The sequence below is a fragment of the Syngnathus leptorhynchus genome, chromosome 21 (assembly GCF_054491065.1).
Source record: "Syngnathus leptorhynchus isolate UIUO chromosome 21, UIUO_Slep, whole genome shotgun sequence".
In the NCBI taxonomy this organism is placed as follows: Eukaryota; Metazoa; Chordata; class Actinopteri; order Syngnathiformes; family Syngnathidae; genus Syngnathus; species Syngnathus leptorhynchus.
Window position 1 is genome coordinate 6,943,409 of NC_141215.1, and position 20,800 is coordinate 6,964,208.

The following is a 20,800-nucleotide window of genomic DNA, read 5'->3' on the forward strand; positions in this document are numbered from 1 at the left end:
CATCATGATTCTAATTTTTCATTTCCCGAATGACTTCTTTTCTAAAAGGCATCAGAAATGTTCTTTTCACGCTGAAACAATCCCAAATGTCCGCGAGTCAACACCAACGGTCACGCGTATTGATCGGGACTCCCTCCAACGTTGGCTGATAAGCTGGTGCACGTCTGTCGCTCACCATTGTGCAGCGGACGCCGCGGACACGATGGACGCCCTCAAGGTGCTGCTACTTTTCCTCCTGGGCGCCTCCACTGGTCTGGCTCTCTTAAGGTAACAAAACATGAGACGATGAGATCTCGCCGGGTATGAAGGACCTCCGTTCCGACATCGGGCAGGGTTCCTTTACAACGGGGGCGCTCCATTCGCTCGCAGCTGCGCGCCGACGGGGTGCTGCACGACTTCCTGCGCGAGCACCATCCCGACGCCTTCGGTCGGCGCTACGCCCATTGCTACCCTGCCGGGACGCCCTCGCTGCGCCTGGGACGCACCAGCCAGAAGCTCTACAACTTCATGGATGTAAGAGCGAGCAAATGCAATCTGTGATCAGCTCCAAAACTTTCAGCAAATGAGCATTTCCATAATAAGGACAAACATTTTCTATGAATGATGATGTCATTCTTAATTGTGGAAGCTGATGGGATTTTTTTTTTTTTTTTATCATTTCCAATCAGGCTCAGTACTTTGGTCAGATCAGCCTCGGGTCTCCAGAGCAGAACTTCTCTGTGGTTTTTGACACCGGCTCAGCGGACCTCTGGGTGCCGTCGTCGTACTGTGTCAGCCAGGCCTGTGGTAAAGCACGCGCGCACACACGCCACAGCTTGACCCGCGTGTGTATCTCTGAAGTGTCAGAGCGGTTTGACCGCGTGAGTTGATAAGAGGTCAGTAACCCGTTTGCAGCGGTGCACAAACGTTTCCGAGCGTTCGAGTCTTCTTCGTACAGCCACGATGGCCGAAACTTCGGCATCCATTACGGATCGGGTCATCTGCTCGGGGTCATGGCCAGAGACACGCTCAAGGTTGACGCCGGTTCCTCTCCTGCCGTCTCGCGGACCGAGATATAAATGTGTGCGTGTTTCTGCACAGATGGGCGAGATGAGCGTGCCGAGCCAGGAGTTCGGCGAGTCGGTGTACGAGCCGGGCTCCACTTTCGTGGTGGCGCGCTTCGACGGCGTCCTGGGGATGGCCTACCCCCGGTTGGCCGAAATCCTGGGGAACCCCGTCTTTGATAACATGATGACACATAACAATATGGACCAGCCCGTCTTTTCCTTCTACCTCAGCAGGTTAAATTCTGTCTTAATTCTGCGGACGGTCCGTTGACCCCCCCCCCCCCCCCCCTCGACGACTGACGGAAACGGTCACTGGCGTCCCGCAGGCAGTCGGGTAGCTCTCGGGACCTGGACGGCCAACTCCTGCTGGGCGGCGCGGACGAGGCCTTGTATGACGGAACAATCACTTGGCTTCCCGTCACCACCAAAGCATACTGGCAGATTCTTATGGACGGGTGTGACGCTCTCTCACTAACTACTTCCTGGTTGCGTGTTCCCCGTGTTCCGTCACGAGAGCTTGCTGTGCTGTGCGTGTGTGTGTGTTTCAGTGTTTCTGTCCAAGGCTTGAAGTCATTGTGTCCTCACGGCTGCGAGGCCATTGTGGACACGGGCACCTCCCTCATCGCCGGCCCCACCAATCAAATCCTCACGCTGCAGCAGCTCATCGGGGCCACGCCCACCAGCATCGGCGAGGTCGGTGCGGCTGTCAGTGTGTTTGCGTGTACCTCTGCCAGTGTGGATGTGATTTCTCTATCCAGCCAGCCATCTGTGACCTCATTTCAGCTCACCCAACTGTTTATGTTTTTGCGCCCGCGTGTCAGTTCTTCATCGACTGCGCCAGGTTGTCGAGCTTGCCTCACGTGACGTTCGTTTTGGGCGGAAACGAGTTCACGCTGACGGCCGAAGACTACGTCAGGAAGGTGAGGAAGGTCCCGGGGAGCGACCGAGCGCCGGCCAAACGCTTGGGCCCCGTCACCTCTCTCCTCCTTCGCCGCCGCCGTCAGGAGATGCTGGGGGACAGAGAGCTGTGCCTGAGCGGCTTCCAGGCCATTGACATCGTTTCGCCTCAGGGCCCGCTGTGGATCCTTGGAGACGTCTTCCTCACCAAGTTCTACAGCATCTTCGATAGAGGGAACGACCGCGTGGGCTTGGCGCCCGCTCGCCATCCTGCTTAAGTTGTGGCTAACGCTCTGATTGGCACCAATAAAGGCCAACATTCCCAAAGGCTTTCAATCGTACATATGAGTGTGTCAATTGTTTGCGTGAAAGAGACTTTCTGAAATGTTTGAGAGCAATTTGTGTGAAAGGGGTTTTTCACATTTTCAGAATTAATGGATAAGGTAGACGTAATTATTTTTTCATTTATTTTCAGTTTTTTGACTTTCAAGCAGAGTGAGACGTCTTTCCAGTGGCCAGAAACAGCACAGAGTGATGCACTTACCGACTATCTATGGTCAGTTTTGCCACTTCCGGATGCCTGACGTCAGACTGCGGTGGTTTTCGCGGCAAACTCAAGTGCACGGTCCCCTTCGTTCGTTGACAAATAAACCCGAAGCGTCTAAAATCTCCCCAAAACAGACGTATACAAATTGGTTGTGAGTAACTTGACTATTTCTCGTTGTGTTTGTACATTAATTACAACCAGAGAACCAGTTAGCTTGTTGTTGCTAAGACAACTAGCATCTTTAGCATTAGTGACACCTGCTAGCTTGTTAGCTACCTCGCTGGTAGTCACCCGTCTGCCGTCATCATGTCTTGTGTTATATTGATAACCTTTACACTCGATAATATGCTTCAAAATGTTATAAAAAGAAGTTGTGCTATCTCTTATTATACTGTATGGACCAATTGTATGTAAGTTTACATTTTTTTCATGGGATGTTTTCTTCCTGAAATCGACACCAATGTATGTATGGGTGGTGGCACAATATTGATGATGTCATCGCTTGCTGTGCACGTGCTCAGTGACGCCATGCAGTCCAACGTGGAGATCAAGGCCAAAGTCAGCCAGCCGCTGCAGTTTGCCAAGATGGCGTCCCAGCTCAGCCAATCGGAAGGCAGCCTCATCAGGCAGCACGACACCTTCTTTCACAGCCGCCGAGGACGACTCAAACTGCGAGACTTCACGGTCCGTCCATCGCCGTCGCTCTGAAGGAGACGCGTTAACACGCATCCGTTGTGCTGCTTTGCGTTAAGGATGGCTCAGGTCAGCTGATCTTCTACGAGCGTCCCGACACACACGGACCCAAACTGTCCCGATACTCCATCAGCCCCACCTCGGACCCGCCCGGCCTCAGGGTACAAAGACTTTTTCTGTGTGTGTTTCCGCATTCCGTGTGCATTTATAGTGTTTATGCTCAGGCTGTGCTGTCCGACGCACTTGGCGTGAAAGGCGAAGTGCGTAAGGAGCGGCGTCTCTACATGATCGGTCAAACGAGGGTGCACCTGGACTCAGTGGAGGGCTTGGGACACTACATGGAACTGGAGGTCTCATTCACTAGATTTGATTGTATTTCTGAAAAATGAGCCTCGGGCAGCTCCTGGTGCCTCCAACTTGTCTGTAGGTGGTGATGCGTCCGGACCAGACGCTGGAGGACGGCCAGAAGGTGTGCTAAAGCAATTTTTTAATTTAAACCGGCGTGTTGGGGGTCTGCTCATCATGGCTCATCTTTTTGTGGTGGCAGGTCGCTGAGGGTCTGATGGAGCAGTTGGCCGTGACTAAGGAGAGTCTGGTGACGGGGGCCTACGTGGACCTGCTGCTGGAGGGACGCACGGACACGTAATTTTTTTGTTTTTTACAAAACAAATCGACTGTGTTCAGTTGACAGCTGCTTTATGAACACATTTTACTAAATCATTGATTGGTTCGTTATGATCAAATAAATGATGATTGTTGTGAAAATGAGCTGAATGTGCTTTCTTGTCACTCACTTTGACAGACAAATAGTGACAACTTGTTTAGGCAAGACTTTGTTCCTACCCGTATCATTCATATCATGATAACTGACAACGTTACTGTTACTTTGACTTTGATAACTTTGACATGGTTGTCATGGCAACTGGGGAAAAAAGGCTGTGGACTATCGAAAACATCCAGCAGAGAGCGCTATAATACTGCAGCTGAAAGACGCCAGTGAGTATCCTGTTTTATTTTTTAAAGCAAAAGCGGTTTGGATAAAGTCCAATAATCTTTATTAATTTATTTTTTTATTTTTTAGAAATTGATCAAATATATCCTTGGAGAGATCCTGACCACGGCGGCCATGTTGCCCCAGGCAAGTCGACCAACTAAGAAAAGTCTAATGTTAAGTTGATTTTTTTTTTTTTATTGCGTGGACAATATACTTAAACACACACACACACGCACAGTGTTTTTATTGTGTTTACTTCAGCGAAAATTGAGTAAAATTATTTTTGGCAAGGTGACAAAGCAGCCTCTCATCTCAAGGCACCGTTGTACTTTGGTAGTAGCGGCACGGGAGTAATTTCAAATGGAATCAGCTTGAGTATTTCATTTCCCATCATGCACCAGGTGAGCTGTGATAGGCCGGAGAGGACTTCCCCCCTCCCTTGCTGTTCCGGTGCATCGTTGTCATGGCAACGGGGCCGCTCCTCCACACCCACGCTGATCACCCCGATTCTGTGGAAGCCAGCGAGCGAGGGGAAGGAAAAAAAAAAAGAGAGAGAGGTGTGTTTTCAGTCCCACGCATTGGAGTGGGAGATAACGTGCGCATGCTCGCGTGTGTGTGTGCGTGTGTGTGCGTGTCTGTGAGTGAGTGAGTGAGTGAGTGAGTGTGTGCGTGGGCTGAAGCGACCAGCCTTCCACTCATTCCTGCTTCTTCCTCTCTCCTCTTCATCTTCTCGTCTCCAGATACTCCTCCTCCATCATCCTCCTCCGCCTCTTCTTTCACCCCCCCCCCTATCAGTCATCAGGATGGAGAAGAAGTCGCTGCTCTGCTGGGTGAGTCTCCCGCCGCTCACCAGCGTTTTGCGCGAGTGCCATCATGTCGGCGTCATGAGAGCTGCTAGTTTGAGTCTGCAACTTTTTTTGGGGAGACTTTTTTTTTTTTTTGGGCAGGGGTCTCCTTGCTTTCCTTGTCTCCTTCACTTGTCTCCTTGTGTCATGTGTTCTGGTGGGCGTGGCATGCCATCATTAGAGTCGAGCTGGCGTCAGGTAAGATGATTGTCAACGAAGGAGTTTCTTCGAGTGGAACTCTTCAATTACACTTTTGTGAGGGGACCGCTTTCCCGTAAATGCGGTGCCCCCTGCTGCTTTGGAGGCCTCCGTCTTCCTCTTGGCTTGTGTCCTTTCCTAGCGCCTGGCTCCCTCCATTGCTCCTCTGCCTCCGAATTTACTTGAACACCTCATTTCCTCACCTCCTCCATTTCATTTGTCACCTGCCCGCTTCTTCCCCTTCCCCGTTTTGTTCACCTCCTCTCCTTTTCGTTCCTTTCCTCCCTTGCCTATTTCTTGTCTCCTCATCTCCTTGGTCCTTTGACTCTCCTCCTCTTTTCCCAGTGACCTCATTTGCTCCTATTCTATTTTGCTTTCCTCCCGCATCTGCTTGCTTTCCTTGACTTCTCCTCTTCCCTTGCCCCCTCCCCATCCTTCTCTTGACTCCTCTTCACTTCTTTTTCCTGACTCCTCACATCTCCATCGGCTTGGGCTTCTTCACCGCCTCCTTTGCCAACTCTCGGTTTCCTCGCCTCCTCTTCATACTTGCTCTCCTTACTGGCATGATTTAATTGTGTTCTCCTTTCTGGTTGTCTTGTCTTCTTAGCCCTGACTCCCCCCCCCCCCCCACCCTACTTTTTCTTTTTTTCCAGCATCCCCTCATCATCTTGTGCCTGCGCGTGTGTGTTACATAAGTGTGGCAGTGAGTGTGTAGGCCGCGGTCTATCTAAGAGCTGATCTGCTGCTCATGCTAGGAGGCAAAAAAAGACCACTTCAAGCAGGAAGTGTCTCTCCTTGGCACATCACGTGGTTGTCATGGTAACGTGGCAGTCTTCAGAGACAATTGAACGTCTCGTGTCCGCTGGGTTTTTTGCGAGAACAACAAGCGTCCACGCTTGAGCCGCTAGCGATGTGAGAAACTTGACAAGATTGTGTGTGTGTGCGAGGGAGGGAGGGAGGGAGAGAACATTGGGTCTCATCAGCTCCTGCCATTGGTTGCCATGGTAATGGGCAAGGGGAGCTACATTCCCAGCACCCGCACGGATATGCGAGCCCGTCGGGTCGGGATCACCATCGGGACGGCGTGTCTTTAAAGTTTTGCTTGAAGTTCAACTTTGGATCATTTCGCGCAGCATCCAGATGTGAACGTGGATCACATCTGCATGGGGATCTTCTCTTCCAACTTCCCAAATGTGGCACCGTGTAGCGTGTCGTGGCCCAAACGTGCGCGTGTGCGGATCTTATCAGAGTATTCCAGCGTCTCACCTTTTCCTTCCTGACGTCCGTTCCTTCGCCCACACACACAGGAAACAGGAAGTTTGACTCACAGGAAGCTGATCTTTGCAGAGCGCTGAGATTCATTTTGCTTTTTCATGTAGCATCATCACGTTTTTTTTTTCCATAATTGTTGAATGCTAAAAAGGTGAGGTTTTGTGACTTTGACCTCATGCAAGTTAGCATTTAGCTCACAAGTTAGCATCCAAAACTAAATGAGTGCTTGTATCTCAAAATGGCCTCCACCAACCCGCTGCTTTTGTCCCCTCCCACATCCTGGCGCCCGCCTCCCCCCATCTTCCTCTCCAGGATGGGCCGACCAGCTCCCACAATAGCGTCTGAAAGTCTCCGCGCCCGCCGCCGTCCACCTGAGGCCTCTTGACCGCATCCCGGACCTCCAGACCGCAAGCGAGCGCATCGCAAGCAGATCGAAAGCCTGAAGCGGGCTCGTGATCAGATCGCTCTTCTGAAAAGTTTGATGGGAGTTCTGCCAAAAGGTAGGTGACTTTGTGGCCTCTTGGTCCCAACAAGCGTCACTATTAAACAAGACTGTGTGTCGAATCGGCGACGTCCAAGCCCGCGGTTGTTCTGCCAGCGGGATGACATCACACGCGAGAGCTCGCTCTCTCGGGCCGCTGCTCATTATTCACTTGAGGAACGTCGTCGGCCTTGTACGCGACAATGCGGGAAAGTCGGCCGCCTGGCTCCTCATCACTTATTCAAAAGTCTGACTCAAGTGTTGTCAGCGGCCCAAAATAAAGCACTTGCACCTGGAGAGTCGGAGGAGGCCTCGCTTCCTGTCTGCTCCGGTGGGGTGGGGGGCATTTTGGGGTCCAATTGCTGAAAATTCTCATGCCAAGTAAACAGGCCCACAAATGCAGAAAAGAATGAAAAAATTGTCCCCAAAGTGTAATGCGGACAAATGAGTTTTTTGTTAATGCAACCAAAAACAGAACATAACCGATCACAATTGATTTTATGGAGCCCCAAGCTACCACTCGTAAGAGTCATACTTCCCTCTTCGGAAAGTAAGCGCCACGTTGTCTGGAGGAGCAGCTGCAAGCTTTGCTGCCCCTAAATCCCTCCGAAAACACATCGCCAGGGCGAACGGCGTGCAACCATTTGACGATGTCCCAGATGTGTCAGAGCCGGACGGAAAAAGAGCCAGAGTCAGCAGGTAGGATGTAGTTTTCGCCACAGCGAACTGCGAAAATTTGTTCAGCCGCGTTGCCATAGCAACAGCGAGCATGTCGAACGCGTACGCGCGCGGGCGAGCGAGCGAGCGCACCGAGAGTGACACAGTGAGGTTAGCACAGGATTCCCTGCCATTGCAGTTGCCATGACAACACGCCACTCGCGCCCTCGCCGATTCACCGGCGGGCGGGCGGGCGGCCGTTCAATTTGGGGCTTTATCAAGTGACTGCTCGGGGTCGTCTTCGTTAACGGCGAGTGGAGTCGCGGGAAGTCCAGAAGTGCTGCTGTTGTGCTTTCCGAGCCACGGACGCGGCGATGCGAACTTCTTCCTCGGAAATGATCCGTCCCTAGACTCTTCTCGCGACTCAGTTTCCTCTGAGTTTGAAAAACAGGAAGTGATGTAACATTCCACAGCCATTATTAGCAACGCAGAAGGCGGTGGTCCAATGATGCCGAGCGACATGACCAAAACATGAAACAGGAGGTCAAAGTTCACCTGTGAATCTTAAAAGCGTTAGCGGCCAAAGCTAGCAACATAGCCGCCCGGTGAGTGACGTGGGTGGCGGCGAAGGAGGCGTGTCTTAGACCGTGAGTCACTTCCTGTCTTACAGCCACATGCCTCTGAGTCCGGCCGCTGACACCAAACATGATCGCCCACGCCAACAGGCGGTTACTAACGGCAACGCGGCAGGCTCTCCCGTCGCCCGGGACGACGACGCGGAGGACTCGCCCTCTGGAAACAGCATCGTGGTCCGCATCGGCATCCCGGACCTGCAGCAGACGGTAACACACACACACACGCACATATGCTAGCTAGCCGGACGGACCAGGATGACGTGGCGGCGGGGGCGGCGAGGACAAGGTGAGCAAGTGAGGCTTCAAACATTTGTGTGTGTGCGTCTGTGGCTCTCTCAGAAGTGTTTGCGGCTGGACCCAGAGTTACCCGTTTGGACCAGTAAGCAGAGGGTTCTGGTCACCTTGACTCAGTCTCTGTCGGATGTTTTGAACTATGGTCTCTTCCAGCCGGCGTTCAACGGCCGAGCTGGCAAGTTTCTTGACGAGGAGCGACTTTTGAAAGAGTACCCTCTCCCCCCCATCACGCCCATTCCGTACCTCGAGGTGCGCAGCCCAAATGAAGGAGCCGACCGTTGTTTTTTGTTACTAACGTTTACCCCGTGCGGGCTTCCCGTGTTGTCTTGCAGTTTCGTTATAAACGCAGAATTTACACGCAGACTTACGTAGACGACAAGCAGCTGGCCAAGCTGCACACCAAAGTAGGCCCGAGAATTTTGCAGCGAGACCACGCTTGAGCCAAAACCCCGCGCTGACCCACGCACGCCTTTGTCCGTCTCAGGCCAACCTGAAGCGATTCATGGAACACGTCCACCAGAAGAACGTGGAGAAGGTTTCCAAATGGCTGGAAAAAGGCCTCGATCCAAACTTCCACGACTCCGACAGCGGCGGTGTGTAAACGTCGCCTCCGAATTTTCCAGTACGCGGACCAACGCCGGACGTAAACGCATGCCACGTTTTGTCGCAGAGTGTCCTCTGACGCTGGCCGTCCAGTTGGAGGAGAGCTGCGAGCTGATCAAAGTTCTCCGCAGCGGCGGCGCTCACCTGGACTTTCGCACCAGGGACGGAATCACCGCTCTGCATCGGGCCGTCATGTGCCGAAACAGCGCCGCGCTCACCGTGAGGACGTCGCCCGCCGCCACCGGCCCGTCTTCTCGCGTGACGCCTTTGCGCTGTTTTTGCAGACGCTGCTGGACTTGGGAGCGTCTCCGGACTACAAGGACAGCAGGGGTCTGACTCCCCTCTATCATTCCGCCATGGTGGGCGGCGCCCCCTACTGCTGCGAGCTGCTACTTCAGGACCACGCCACACTAGGTACTCCAAATGTCAACTTTGGAGCCTTCCCGAAAATTTCACCTCAAAACTGGCTGAAGAGAAGACTGATGAAAGGTTTTGATCAAAGGTTGTCATGGTTACAGGCATGACCGACGAGAACGGGTGGCAGGAAATCCACCAGGTGACGAGCACTCACTCACTCGCACGCACCCACGCACACGTGCGCGCAATCACGGCGACAATTATGTGTACGGATTTAGTAATCCTGCGTGCGTGTTTAGGCGTGTCGCCATGGCAACGTGCAGCACTTGGAGCACCTGCTGTTCTACGGTGCTGACATGAGCTCCCAGAATGCATCGGGAAATACCGCGCTGCACCTCTGCGCTCTCTACAATCAGGTAGGAGGCTGACTGCTACTGGGCCGCCCTCTAGCGGACAACAATTGAAATGCACCTCAGAAGCGTCTGGCGTGAACGCTCCATTCAAAAGCGAGGAAGAAGTTTGACACGTGCTCGTCACGGGTGTCCCCGCCCGCAGGACAGTTGCGCTCGAGTGTTGCTTTTCCGAGGAGCCAACAAGGACATCAAGAACTACAACAACCAGACTGCCTTTCAGGTCAGACACTCGAGTGGCTGCACAGCAGATGGGAGAAGATGTTGGAGTTTCCTTTCAAGGAATGTACGTCTGTCTGCGTAGGTCGCCATCATCGCCGGGAATTTCGACTTGGCCGAAATCATCAAGATCCACAAAACTTCGGATGTCGGTGAGTCATCGGTTCAGCGCGAATGAAATTTGGAGTGCTGAGACTGTGCGGGCGCGCGTTCCGCAGTTCCCTTCCGAGAGTCTCCGTCGTACACCAAGCGGCGCCGGCTGGGAGCCCTCAGGTCCCCGGCAGGAAACGGTCTGTCGTCGCCGCGTTCTCTGATTCGCTCGGTCAGCGACAACGCCCTGGAAAGCCCCGCCTCCTCCCCCGGACCCTCCCTGCAAAGCTTGGAAACGCACCTGGACACGCACACGCACTCGTTACGGCGACACGCGCGCCGCCTCAGGTGAGGGAGGGAGGGAGGGAGGGAGGGAGTCGTCCAATTAGAATTTGATCAAAAATATTGCAATATATCCAATTTTCTTGTCGTGTCCAGCCCGAGCGGTCACGCCGAGAGCAGCCCGCCGTCGTCGCCGCCCCTCACGCCGCAGCTGAGGAAGAAGCGGCTGTACAGCGCCGTGCCGGGACGCACCTTCATCGCCACGCGCTCCCACGTGCCTCAGGGGTCCGGAGAGATCCAGCTGCACCGCGGCGAGAGGGTGAAAGGTCAGCAAAGTTTGTGAGGAGACAGCCCACCTCCTCGCCATCCTCACCGTTCCTATTTTGCATCCACAGTTCTGTCCATCGGCGAAGGCGGATACTGGGAAGGGAACGTGAAAGGAAGAACGGGCTGGTTTCCCGCCGACTGCGTCGAAGAAGTTCAGATGAGGCACTACGACCCCAGACTGGGTATATGGTTCTGGCATGTCGTGTTTGGGCCGCCACGTTGTTCAAAATGGCTAATGTGTTTCAGAGACCAGGGAGGACCGCACCAAGCGGCTCTTCAGACACTACACGGTGGGCTCGTACGACAACTACACCTCGTACAGGTGAAGAGTCGGCGCGCCAGAACGGCGCTTTTAGCGTCTGACCGTCGCTCACGGCTCCACGGCGTGCTTTTCAGCGACTACGTGATCGAGGAGAAGATGGCCGTGCTGCAGAAGAGAGAGAGCGAGGGATTCGGCTTCGTCCTGCGGGGAGCCAAAGGTGGGCCGCCCGTTTCGGGGCTCTCGGCTACGGCGGGGAGCTCCTCGCTTCACCCCTCCCGTTTTGTGTCGTCGCAAGCCGAGACCCCCATCGAGGAGTTCGCCCCCACGCCGGCGTTCCCCGCCTTGCAGTACCTGGAGTCCGTGGACCAAGGCGGCGTGGCCTGGAGAGCCGGCCTCCGTACCGGAGACTTCCTCATTGAGGTTCGCGCGCTACCTTCATTGAGCCGGGCGCAAATGAGCAAAATGAAAATCAAACGGTGCGCAGGTGAACGGCGCCGACGTGGTCAAGGTCGGCCATCGCCAGGTGGTGGCGCTCATCCGACAGGGCGGCAGCCGCCTGCTCATGAAGGTGGTGTCCGTTTCCCGCAAGTCCGACACCAACCTCATCCGAAAAAAAGGTTCGACGCGAGGAGACCGGGGTTGACCGTCCTGTTCATTTCTAACCAGTTGCTGTTTTTTTTTCTCCTAGCCCCTCCGCCTCCCAAGCGAGCCCCCAGTACCTCATTGACTCTGCGATCCAAGTCCATGACTGCTGACCTGGAGGAGATAGGTAACCAACGCACGCATGCATGCACACACGCACACACAGAGTTCATCTGAAAATGGAATTGTTGACTTTTTCCAACCCACGTGCAGCCCGGAGGAGGCGCTTTGGTGAGTCGTTATCGTCGAGGTCACGTTGTGTATTGGTCAAAGTTCTTCTGTTTGTGTGTGTGGAAAAAATTCCACCGGTGTGCTTTTGTGAAGGCCGTTCTTTCTCCACACGGCCACACGCCCGCCCGCCCGCCGTGTTGCCCGTTCATGCAAGCGGTTCACCATCCCAAAAGGTCACTGTTGTGCGTCCTGCAGAGAAACTGGACGAGATGTTGGCGGGGAACACGCAGGAAGTGGTCCTGCGCTCGCGGCCCGCCGAGGACTTCAGAGCGGCCACGGTGAAACAGAGGCCCACCAGCCGGAGAATCACTCAGGCCGAGATTAACGTAAGATTGGCCCCGGAGCCCATCTGAGCCGATACCGCCTTTGGATTGACTGTGTGTGGCGTGCAGTCGTTGTTTGAGCGTCAGGGTCTGGTCCCGCCCTCCGCCCCGGAGAAGAGCACCATGGCGCTGCCCCGAGGAATGTCCAGAACCAAAAGTTTTGGTGAGACCTTTGTAGTCCCAAGAGGAGGTCGTTAGGAAAAGCCAATTGACCGTTACCCTACGTACAGGCGCTCCCGAGGATGACCGCATCTCCGCTCTGATCCACGAAAGTCGCTTCCCTCGCAGCTCCTCTCTGAGCGACAGCTTCATCCCGCCGCCTCCCCAGACGGCGCCGCCCCCGCCGCCCTCGCCGCTCTTCCTCCTGGACTCGGGGCCTCCGCCTTCCTTCCTCCCCCCTCCTCCCCCCGCCCGGGGCGAGGGCCTGAGCCGGTCCAGCTTCAAACCGGGAGCCGAGCCCAGGCTGCAGGAGCTCTCGGACGCTCCGTCCAGGAGCCACGCCGAGCGTCAGAGGAAGGCGCGCTCCATGATCATCCTGCAGGACACGCCGCCTCCGCTGCAGCCGGAGATGCACGTGGCCGCCGCCGCCATGCACGTGTCCTCCTCGCACACTTCCACGCTGTCTCTCCACGCCGTCGCCCTGGGACACTCGCCGCTGTCACGCCGTCGAGGGCGACCCATTGAAAATCCTTACGCCAACGTGGGACAGCAGGCCCCCCCGGCCAAGCCGCAGAGGAGGAAGTCACCTCTGCTCAAACAACTTCCAGTGGAGGAGCAAGGTAGGTGCGCCAGTCTCCAGATCAAGTCCAGATCCGGAGAGAAGATGAAAGCCAGGAGGAGATTGGCGTCCGGGGTCGTTTGTCGTCGCAAGTGACGCTCGCGCTTGCCTCTGTCTTGTGCGCAGGCCTCAAAGAGCAAGACGCCAAGTCGGAGGCCAACGCGCCGGGCAGCCCCAGCAGGGCGGAGCTGTACCAGCAGCAGGTTCTGTCGGAGCGCGCTCGCGTCCACGGCCGCCGCTCCTCCCTCTTCCTCTCCGTCGAGGGCGCCATCTCCGACAACCAGGCGCCCCCTCTCTTGACCCAGAGTCACTCCATGGACGACCTGGGCGAGCTTCCGCCTCCGGCGCCCGTCCTCACGCCCTCGCCGACCCCGCACACCTTCCTGCACCCGCTTACCGGCAAGCCTTTGGGTAAGAACCCCGTCGACGAATGTCATTGTGGCCGAGTGAGTCCGACGCGTGTCCCCCACCCTCCCTCCCTCCCTCCCTGCCTTCCTTCCTTCCTCCCTCCCTCCCTCCCTCCTCCTCAGATCCCTCGTCGCCGCTCGCCCTGGCTCTGGCCGCACGAGAACGAGCGCTCACCGCCCGCACGCCCAGCCCCGAGCCGCGACCCAAACACGCCTCGGCCTCGGGCACCCCGATCCCCACCCCGGCCGCCAGCCCAGAGGGCCGGCATAAGCGGACCCCGGTCCCCACTCCGCAGAGCAGCCCCGAGCCCCGCTCCAAGCGCCCCACCCCGCAGACCAGCCCTGAGCAGCGAAGCAAGCGCACCACCCCTCAGAGCAGCCCCGAGCTTCGTCACAAGCGCGTAACTCCGCCCCTCTTCCAAGACGGCCAGGTGGAGCGTCCCGAGGCCGAGGGCGGAGTGACCTCGCCGGCGGCGCCGTCCCCCGAGCGCTGGAGACCCGTCCCCCTGGCCAACCTGGCCCACGAGAGCCACTCGGCTGCCGTGGACAGGCGTCGGAGCCTGACCGTGGGCAGCTCGGAGGAAGAAGGCGGCGCCTATACGGTGACCCTCCCGCCCGCGTTGTTGTCGTCCAGCGACGAGGAGACGAGGGAGGAGCTACGTCGGATCGGGCTGGTGACGCCGCCCCCCGGTTTCGCCGCCCCGCTGTCCCCGCTGGCCGTCAGCCCGCGGCGCGGCGGCGAGGGCGACACGGGCGACAACGAGGAGGAAGCTCGCGACGGCTCGCTGCCTCCCTCCATCACCTTGGCCTCGCCTCCCGCCCCGCCCTCCTCGCCGCCCGCCGGCCACCCCTCCTCGGCCCTCAAACCGCGCCTGCGCTCGCCCGTCGGCCGCGGCCGTTCGGCTCTCAGGGACCCTCTGCTCAAGCAGTCGTCCGACAGCGAGCTGCTGCCGTCCTCGCCCGCCTCTCCGGCCGCCACCCGCCAGCCGCGCTACCTCTTCCAGCGCCGCTCCAAGTTGTGGGGGGGCGGCGAAGAGGAGGGCCGGCCCGCCGCGCTGGGCGGACAAGGAGGCTCGGCCTTGGAGCTGAGCGGCAGGGCCGAGTCGGGCCTGGACCTCGCCAACAGGCTCCACCTCCTCAACAAAGATAGCCACTCCCTGGGGGAAGAGCCAAGCCCCCTGGACCCCGGTCGCAGGTCGCCTGTAGGCGGGGCCAGGTACGTTACCTATGTGCGTGCGTGCGTGCGTGCGTATGTACGTATGCGTGTAGACGTTTGACAGCTTGCAGAATACAGGTTGAGGCGCGCGCGTAGCGCTAAGTGTGGTTTGTGTTTTTGCAGATGTGTGGAGAGTGGAGAGAGCAAATCGTAGGTTTTTATCTCTGGTAAACACTTCTTCTCGTTTTCGCTCGGCGACGCTAACATCCGCTAACCGCTAGATATGCCAATCCTCTCAACGCTAACTGACTGTGACAAACCATGGATGGCAAAGCTTCTTCTGGAATCTTTCTCTTCCTGCTGCCGCTGTCCGACTTGCCCCCGGCCCCCTAATCATGTCACGTGTCATGTGATGCGGCAGGTTGTTCTCCAGCCTGGGCGAGCTGCACACCATCTCCCAGCGAGGATACGGCGCCACCTACACGGTGCGTCCGGGCAGCCGCTACCCCGTCACCCGCCGCAGCCCCTCCCCGTCGCCCTCTCCTTCGGATCGGCCGCCGGGCTCCTCGCCCTCGCCCTGCTCGGAGCGCCCGGACTTGAGCTCGGGCCGCGGTCTGACCATCCTCAAGTCGTCCAGCCTCAGCCTGCCGTCGGAACCCAAGGAGGTGCGCTTCGTCATGCGCAGCGCCAGCGCTCGAACCCGTTCCCGCTCGCCTTCGCCCTCCCCCCACGCCTCGCCGTGCCCGTCGCCCGTCCTCAGCGGCCCCCTGCTGGCGCTGCGACCCTGGAGGCAGCGCCCGCTCAGCTTGTGGAACAAGTACGACGTGGGCGATTGGCTGGAGAGCGTGGGGCTGGCCGAGCACCGCCAGCGCTTCCAGGAGCACGAGATCGAAGGCTCGCACCTTCCCGCCCTCACCAAGGACGACTACGTGGAGCTGGGCGTCACGCGGCTGGGCCACCGCATCAACATCGAGCGGGCTCTCAGGCAACTCTTGGACGCCGCCACTTGACTGCCGCCGCCGTAGGTCTCCTCTGGCTTGTTTTGTCAATTCAGCTCTTTGATCGCCGCCATCGCTCACAATCGCGTCCATCCGTCAAGTCGATAATCTCAGCCATGGACTCTAGGAGAAGATGTTCAACAGGTAAGTCCCAAATCAACTCGTCCTCCCGATGGATGCTATTCTAACGTGTTAGCTCACTGTGCGGGCGATCAAAGAGTTGATTTGACCCCCCCCCCCCCCCCTCCCTCCAATGATTATTCTAATTCCTGAAGTATTATAGTCTTGATTTTGAATATTCCTCCATATAATGAGCTCTATGCACGCTGCACTTTGGCGTCGGGCGTCAGATGGCGGGCGCCGCGTTAAAGTCCCTGGAAAGCAAAAACAATTTCAGTCGATTGGAAACAAACGGAAAAAAAAAAAGATGGGAGTCCTCAACTGCGTACACCATCCTTTTCCTTTTTCCTTCAAAGACATCTGACGAAAGAATAGTGGGAATTTCCCGGACGGGGTTTTTAACGGCATACCGGCCAGCGCCCGACCGCCTTAGGTTGCGCGTAAGGTTCATTATCCTGGTTTAGATTTGACGAGCAACCGTGTGCCAGTGTTGACTTTTCTTCTACTTTGACTTTTGATTGAACAATGCGGCCGGCCATCACGGTGGCGACGTGGCGCTGGAGTTCTCGGTGACTTGTCAATGTGTGTGCGCGTGCGTGTTGATTGGACATGGTGCTACAGTACATGTTGGAAGCCATCTGTACAGGAAGTAACTTCATCCTCCTTAAGCCAATTGCAGCAAATCAATCCGGTCCCTTTTTTTAAAGGCTTCTCAAAGCGATTCCAATTTGATGTTGTAAATTCCTTTCACCCAAGCGCCTATCGTGACAATACGAGTGGATCGGCCATGCAGTATTTGCGCATTATTTTGAAGACGACGCCAACGCGAGCTACATTTTTGCAAATTCCCACCGGGACGGACGCACACGTTCATTTGTTTGTTTGTTTGTTTGTTTGTTTGTTTGTTTGTTTGTTTGTTTAGCAAACATTGGGCCCGTGTAGACTCCAGATAGAAAATGTAGCCAAATAGTTACTCCTCCTGTCAGTCATCAATAAGCAATAGGTGGCGATCAAGTCCTCATGTATCATCAATTGATTGATTGAGTGATTATTGGATGGCTTTGATGTTTCTTTGTGCGCTTTTCTTTTTTCCCCACATACACACACACACACACACACACACCAAACATGTTGTCATGTTTCTATTAAAGGCTCATTTACAACCTCAAGCCTCATTCGAGTCAATTAGAAAATACAAAAGCCATTGAACTTGAAGTGGGCGGGGATCAGTGTGCCTCCACCACGCCCCTCCGCCGCCATTGGCCGACGGACTGACAAACCTTGGGTGAGGAGGTCGCAAATCATCGTAGTCGCTCAGCCGTCAAGGGGGAAAGTTGTCATTCTCAGGTGAGCCGGCGCCGATTCTTCTTTCGTGTCGTTTGTGCTCAGAAGCGCAAAGTTGTTGGAGACTTTGTGCTGAAATACAAGGCCACCACATTGGATTGATGTGGAGGCTTGTCTCCACCGAGAAAACAGCCTGCCAAACATGTTTGACCTAATGAACTCTTTCTACCTATAGGAATTATGCAAGAGTGCAATGGAGCAATCTCTGGAATTGCCATGTTTTGGAATAGAATTGCAAAAATCAGGAATTCAAATACAATGGACAGACATGCTTGTTCTGACCAATATTTGATGTCTACTCCAGGCGACCATGTTGTCCATTCCAGACCTGATCAAGAAGAAGCGGGATGGCGCTAAACTGAGTGAAGGCGACATCAAGGCCTTTGTGGAGGCGCTGACCGCCGACAGCATCCAGGACTGCCAGACAGGTGACCTTTGGACTACAAAAGGCAAATACAGTGTCATTGCACCTTTGGGTGGGATTCAACTGCAAATCTTTTAAGCTATTTGCTTGCGCCCCCTGTTGGCCGGGAGTCGACTGATCTACAATGAAACCAAGAGAGATTCAAGTCGCTCGGGAGCAATGCAGTATTTATCATGTTCCTTCAGGCGCCATGTTGATGGCCATCTGGCAGCGGGGCATGGACCCGTGCGAGACGGCCACGCTGACCAAGGAGATGATGCTGTCGGGGGAAGTGATGTCATGGCCCAGGGAGTGGACGAGGCCTCTGGTGGACAAGCACTCCACGGGCGGCGTGGGCGACAAAGTCAGCCTGGTGTTGGCGCCCGCGCTCGCCGCCTGCGGTTGCAAGGTGATCCTGACCACTCGTGCTGCTTTGTAGGCAAATTCCCAAACAATGCTGTCTGGCTAGGTACCTATGATCAGTGGGCGGGGCCTGGCCCACACAGGAGGAACGCTGGACAAACTGGAGTCCATTCCCGGATTTAGCATCCACCAGTCGGCAAAGCAGGTAGCGCCAATGAATTGGTGACCATTTTGGAAGGACATCATATTTGCCATTCGGAATCAGATGCGAGCCATCCTAAGCTCCGTGGGCTGCTGCATCGTGGGCCAGACGGAGACGCTGGTTCCCGCCGACCGCATCCTCTACGCCACGCGCGACATCACCGCCACCGTGGACAGCCCGCCGCTCATCACAGGTAGTGAACACGCAGGCACAGAAGCGCGCGCGCGTCCGCCCGCAATAACCCGCCTCGTCTCCCTCCCGGCCAGCCTCCATCATCTCCAAGAAAGGGGCCGAGTCGCTGGCGGCCCTGGTTCTGGACGTCAAGTTCGGCCGGGCGGCGCACTTCAAAGACTTGCGCGACGCCAAGGAGCTGGCGCGGCTCCTGGTCAGGCTCCCGGCTTCCGTTCCATTTGATCTCGGGTACGGGTATCTTCAGCGCCGTCCGTACTGTTGCAGGTGAACACGGGCAACGAGCTGGGCATGCGCACGGCCGCCGTGCTGAGCCGCATGGACGCCGTGATCGGTCGCAGCGTGGGCAACGTTCTGGAAGTCATCGAGGCTCTGGACACGCTCAAGACGGGCGGACGACAAGACCTCATGGAGCTCGTCGCCACGCTCGGTAAACACGCATCGGCGGGGCGGACTCGTTTCCCTGGCTGGCTAACTGTCCTGTCCCACGGGCTCTCAGGCGGCCTCCTGCTGGCCATGACAGGTCTGGCGGCCGACCGATCGGAAGGCAGACGCAAGATCTCCCAGGCCGTGAGCGGCGGAGCCGCTCTGCTCAAGTTCCAGGCCATGATGGAGGCTCAAGGCGTCGCCAAGGAGACGGCCAGAGCTCTTTGCTCCGCCCACACGGATTACTTCACCATTCTAAGGAAAGCCAAGCACCAACTGGACTTGACCGCCAGCCGTGATGGTAGAAACGCTTTTGCTAAAATGAATTGATCCATTTTTTGGTCTTAATTTTATTGATGGTGTTGCAGGCGTGCTGATGGACGTGGACGGTCTGGTTTTAGCGGAAGTGGTTCATAAATTGGGGGCGGGGCGTTCCAAGGCTGGACAGCCTGTCAATCACAGTGTGGGGGCGGAGCTACTGCACTCCCTTGGCCAGAAAATTACCAAAGGTGGGCTTTTTTTTTTTTCCATTGTATTTGCTGGCTCATGACAGGATCCGTTTATGACGAACCCCCCCAAGGCACTCCTTGGCTGCGAGTCCACTACGAGGAGCCGGCGCCCAGTCCAGACCAGATCGAGCGACTGCAGAGGGCTCTCGTCCTGGGATCGGTCGCCGATTGGAAAAAGCAAAGTTTGGTGCAAGAAGTGATGCTTCCAGTTTGACCGGTGCCCCCCCCCCCCTTCCTTGTCTGCTCTCATCTAAAATTCATGAAATTAGTGATAGTATATATGTCAGTCATTTTCATATATTTTCTTCAATTTCAGAGATTTTTACAAAGTCATTAGTTAATCAACTTACCAATAAAAGTCACCTTTATAGATGATGTGTGAACTGTCAGAAAATGTTTACAATCAATTGTACAAGATGCGACTATAGTTGTACATTTTAATAAGGAATTTCCAAAAGATAAATATAAACCTTCTAATGAGCTAGTTTTGAAGCAATCGGTCCTCAAAACAATTTGCGTCTTGTCCAAAAGTCACACATTTTATTAAAGCACTGAGAGCATAAAAGGTCATGGAACAAAAACAACACGTCGGCGGTGTCAGTGGACCACCGAGTTGAGCGGCTCGGCTCGGATGTTGCCCAGGTCCAGCGTGGAGTCGGTCTCCTCGTCGATCTCGCCAATCACGGCCCTGCCCAAAAGTAACACGGTGAGCGTGCCGCTGGCGTGTGCCCGCCCACGTGCGTGCGCCGACGTACACGTTGTCTCCCCGGACGATGTAAAGTCCCAGAACCACTTGCTCCACGCCCTGACCCGAGCTGAACACGCGCTCGTGACTCTCGTCCAGGATCAAGTTGATGGTCTGGTCGAAGCCCTTCAGCGTGCCCTAAACGACACGTGACATTCATTGATTCTACTTGTGAACTCGTGTTCAAGCATCCCGGTGGCTGGGGATGCACTCACCACAATCATTCTGCCGTCTGACGTCACGATGGCCACCGTACCTGAGGGAGGGGCGAGACACACGTCATGAATTTACGTGACCTGGATGACGTCGAAGCTGCGTGATAACGCCAGGTGCGCGTTGTGCCCAGAAGGCTTCTTAATGCTACGCTTTGACATGAACAGATCGAGATGTAAAGATACCATTCCTAGCGTTTAGCTGCTAAAATAAGTGCAACCATTGATGAAAAAGGCGCTACATGCTATCAGTAGCTGAAAAGGAGCATGCTAGCTAGCTAGCTAATTAGCTCGGGGTAGCGTACGGTTAATGTAGCTTTCCAGCGCAGTAGACATGCTTCTGCTTCTTCTGCTGCTCCCAGCGGCCGCCTCGCTCAAGAAAGGTCTTTGGACTTCTTGAAAGAAAGGCAAAAAAAAAACAAGTGGAGCAAAACAGTGGAATCTACGTGAAATTGATTGCAGGACCAAAGAACTGAAACCGGTGAGTACGTCATATCCTTTTCCGCTCGAGACGAGTCGTGAGTGAACGATTCGTTTAAAAGAACGGATCTTTTTAGTGAACGTCAACTGGAGCCTTTCTCATACTGACCAGCAGAGGGCGACACACGGTACACTTTTGCGATTTGATGGTCAAATTGAGGGA

The 20,800-nt window shown here is 55.5% G+C and overlaps 5 protein-coding genes and 1 long non-coding RNA gene across 9 annotated transcripts; 4 read left to right on the top strand and 2 right to left on the bottom strand.

Moving 5' to 3' along the window:
- The first annotated feature begins 4 nt into the window (after window positions 1-4).
- nots (nothepsin) lies at window positions 5-2,221 on the top strand. The gene is made up of 9 exons (XM_085902320.1): window positions 5-267; window positions 333-513; window positions 669-786; window positions 895-1,013; window positions 1,081-1,280; window positions 1,373-1,501; window positions 1,595-1,739; window positions 1,868-1,966; window positions 2,051-2,221. Exons 1-9 carry the CDS (start codon window positions 5-7, stop codon window positions 2,219-2,221), a joined length of 1,425 nt encoding a protein of 474 aa, XP_085758446.1.
- A 300-nt stretch (window positions 2,222-2,521) lies between these two features.
- Window positions 2,522-3,951, top strand: LOC147040478 (uncharacterized). 2 transcript variants are annotated; one of them, XM_085901724.1, is made up of 6 exons: window positions 2,522-2,641; window positions 3,012-3,174; window positions 3,243-3,344; window positions 3,408-3,533; window positions 3,611-3,652; window positions 3,731-3,951. In XM_085901724.1, exons 2-6 carry the CDS (start codon window positions 3,019-3,021, stop codon window positions 3,827-3,829), a joined length of 525 nt encoding a protein of 174 aa, XP_085757850.1. In that variant the 5' UTR covers window positions 2,522-2,641; window positions 3,012-3,018; the 3' UTR covers window positions 3,830-3,951. The 2 variants fall into 2 exon arrangements, with proteins under 2 accessions (XP_085757850.1, XP_085757849.1); XM_085901723.1 differs by lacking the exon at window positions 2,522-2,641 and adding an exon at window positions 2,677-2,900.
- An 83-nt stretch (window positions 3,952-4,034) lies between these two features.
- Window positions 4,035-15,769, top strand: shank3b (SH3 and multiple ankyrin repeat domains 3b). Of its 3 annotated transcripts, XM_085901702.1 has the most exons (30): window positions 4,035-4,179; window positions 4,265-4,321; window positions 4,579-4,734; window positions 4,918-5,007; window positions 6,805-6,992; window positions 8,301-8,472; window positions 8,605-8,808; window positions 8,892-8,963; window positions 9,044-9,152; window positions 9,230-9,381; window positions 9,447-9,576; window positions 9,681-9,718; window positions 9,819-9,935; window positions 10,075-10,152; window positions 10,234-10,300; window positions 10,367-10,586; window positions 10,677-10,846; window positions 10,916-11,029; window positions 11,094-11,169; window positions 11,244-11,326; window positions 11,405-11,529; window positions 11,594-11,726; window positions 11,798-11,878; window positions 12,178-12,308; window positions 12,375-12,468; window positions 12,536-13,084; window positions 13,210-13,494; window positions 13,614-14,706; window positions 14,830-14,856; window positions 15,068-15,769. In XM_085901702.1, the coding sequence occupies exons 6-30, from the start codon at window positions 8,305-8,307 to the stop codon at window positions 15,654-15,656; spliced, it is 4,905 nt and encodes a 1,634-aa protein (XP_085757828.1). In that variant the 5' UTR covers window positions 4,035-4,179; window positions 4,265-4,321; window positions 4,579-4,734; window positions 4,918-5,007; window positions 6,805-6,992; window positions 8,301-8,304; the 3' UTR covers window positions 15,657-15,769. The 3 variants fall into 3 exon arrangements, with proteins under 3 accessions (XP_085757828.1, XP_085757829.1, XP_085757827.1); XM_085901703.1 differs by lacking the exons at window positions 4,035-4,179; window positions 4,265-4,321; window positions 4,579-4,734; ... (1 more) ...; window positions 6,805-6,992; window positions 8,301-8,472 and adding an exon at window positions 11,965-11,982 and having other exon boundaries at window positions 8,603-8,644; window positions 8,713-8,808; XM_085901701.1 differs by lacking the exons at window positions 4,035-4,179; window positions 4,265-4,321; window positions 4,579-4,734; ... (1 more) ...; window positions 6,805-6,992; window positions 8,301-8,472 and having other exon boundaries at window positions 8,604-8,644; window positions 8,713-8,808.
- Window positions 8,193-11,760, bottom strand: LOC147040480 (uncharacterized). Its single transcript, XR_015063064.1, has 3 exons — window positions 10,894-11,760; window positions 10,773-10,821; window positions 8,193-8,460 (listed from the first exon to the last, which is right to left on the bottom strand). It is a non-coding gene; the product is annotated as an uncharacterized LOC147040480 (long non-coding RNA).
- Window positions 15,770-17,018: 1,249 nt separating the features above from the next.
- tymp (thymidine phosphorylase) lies at window positions 17,019-19,593 on the top strand. The gene is made up of 10 exons (XM_085901721.1): window positions 17,019-17,111; window positions 17,413-17,536; window positions 17,718-17,920; window positions 17,981-18,079; window positions 18,140-18,269; window positions 18,343-18,461; window positions 18,533-18,695; window positions 18,765-18,992; window positions 19,060-19,200; window positions 19,272-19,593. The coding sequence occupies exons 2-10, from the start codon at window positions 17,419-17,421 to the stop codon at window positions 19,412-19,414; spliced, it is 1,344 nt and encodes a 447-aa protein (XP_085757847.1). The 5' UTR covers window positions 17,019-17,111; window positions 17,413-17,418; the 3' UTR covers window positions 19,415-19,593.
- Window positions 19,594-19,712: 119 nt separating this feature from the next.
- Window positions 19,713-20,667, bottom strand: lsm8 (LSM8 homolog, U6 small nuclear RNA associated). The gene is made up of 4 exons (XM_085901725.1): window positions 20,463-20,667; window positions 20,161-20,201; window positions 19,956-20,083; window positions 19,713-19,888 (listed from the first exon to the last, which is right to left on the bottom strand). The coding sequence occupies exons 1-4, from the start codon at window positions 20,491-20,493 to the stop codon at window positions 19,798-19,800; spliced, it is 291 nt and encodes a 96-aa protein (XP_085757851.1). The 5' UTR covers window positions 20,494-20,667; the 3' UTR covers window positions 19,713-19,797.
- Between the last annotated feature and the right edge of the window lie 133 nt (window positions 20,668-20,800).

What these genes read in the sequence shown, in the direction of transcription:
- nots (XM_085902320.1), top strand. Translation starts at nt 5, where the DNA reads ATGATTCTAATTTTTCATTTCCCGAATGACTTCTTTTCTAAAAGGCAT. An exon ending in ACTGGTCTGGCTCTCTTAAG is followed by an intron (nt 268 to 332) that starts GTAACAAAACAT and finishes GACATCGGGCAG; the next exon opens with GGTTCCTTTACAACGGGGGC. An exon ending in TTTTCCTTCTACCTCAGCAG is followed by an intron (nt 1,281 to 1,372) that starts GTTAAATTCTGT and finishes GGCGTCCCGCAG; the next exon opens with GCAGTCGGGTAGCTCTCGGG.
- LOC147040478 (XM_085901723.1), top strand. Translation starts at nt 2,797, where the DNA reads ATGTCTTGTGTTATATTGATAACCTTTACACTCGATAATATGCTTCAA. An exon ending in GACACTACATGGAACTGGAG is followed by an intron (nt 3,534 to 3,610) that starts GTCTCATTCACT and finishes ACTTGTCTGTAG; the next exon opens with GTGGTGATGCGTCCGGACCA. An exon ending in CGCTGGAGGACGGCCAGAAG is followed by an intron (nt 3,653 to 3,730) that starts GTGTGCTAAAGC and finishes TTGTGGTGGCAG; the next exon opens with GTCGCTGAGGGTCTGATGGA.
- shank3b (XM_085901702.1), top strand. Translation starts at nt 8,305, where the DNA reads ATGCCTCTGAGTCCGGCCGCTGACACCAAACATGATCGCCCACGCCAA. An exon ending in CCGCGGCGAGAGGGTGAAAG is followed by an intron (nt 10,847 to 10,915) that starts GTCAGCAAAGTT and finishes TTGCATCCACAG; the next exon opens with TTCTGTCCATCGGCGAAGGC. An exon ending in GACAACTACACCTCGTACAG is followed by an intron (nt 11,170 to 11,243) that starts GTGAAGAGTCGG and finishes CGTGCTTTTCAG; the next exon opens with CGACTACGTGATCGAGGAGA.
- tymp (XM_085901721.1), top strand. Translation starts at nt 17,419, where the DNA reads ATGTTGTCCATTCCAGACCTGATCAAGAAGAAGCGGGATGGCGCTAAA. An exon ending in CATCCAGGACTGCCAGACAG is followed by an intron (nt 17,537 to 17,717) that starts GTGACCTTTGGA and finishes ATGTTCCTTCAG; the next exon opens with GCGCCATGTTGATGGCCATC. An exon ending in TCGCCGCCTGCGGTTGCAAG is followed by an intron (nt 17,921 to 17,980) that starts GTGATCCTGACC and finishes CTGTCTGGCTAG; the next exon opens with GTACCTATGATCAGTGGGCG.
- lsm8 (XM_085901725.1), bottom strand. Translation starts at nt 20,493, where the DNA reads ATGTCTACTGCGCTGGAAAGCTACATTAACC. An exon ending in GCTGGAAAGCTACATTAACC is followed by an intron (nt 20,202 to 20,462) that starts GTACGCTACCCC and finishes CCCCTCCCTCAG; the next exon opens with GTACGGTGGCCATCGTGACG. An exon ending in ATCGTCCGGGGAGACAACGT is followed by an intron (nt 19,889 to 19,955) that starts GTACGTCGGCGC and finishes ACTTTTGGGCAG; the next exon opens with GGCCGTGATTGGCGAGATCG.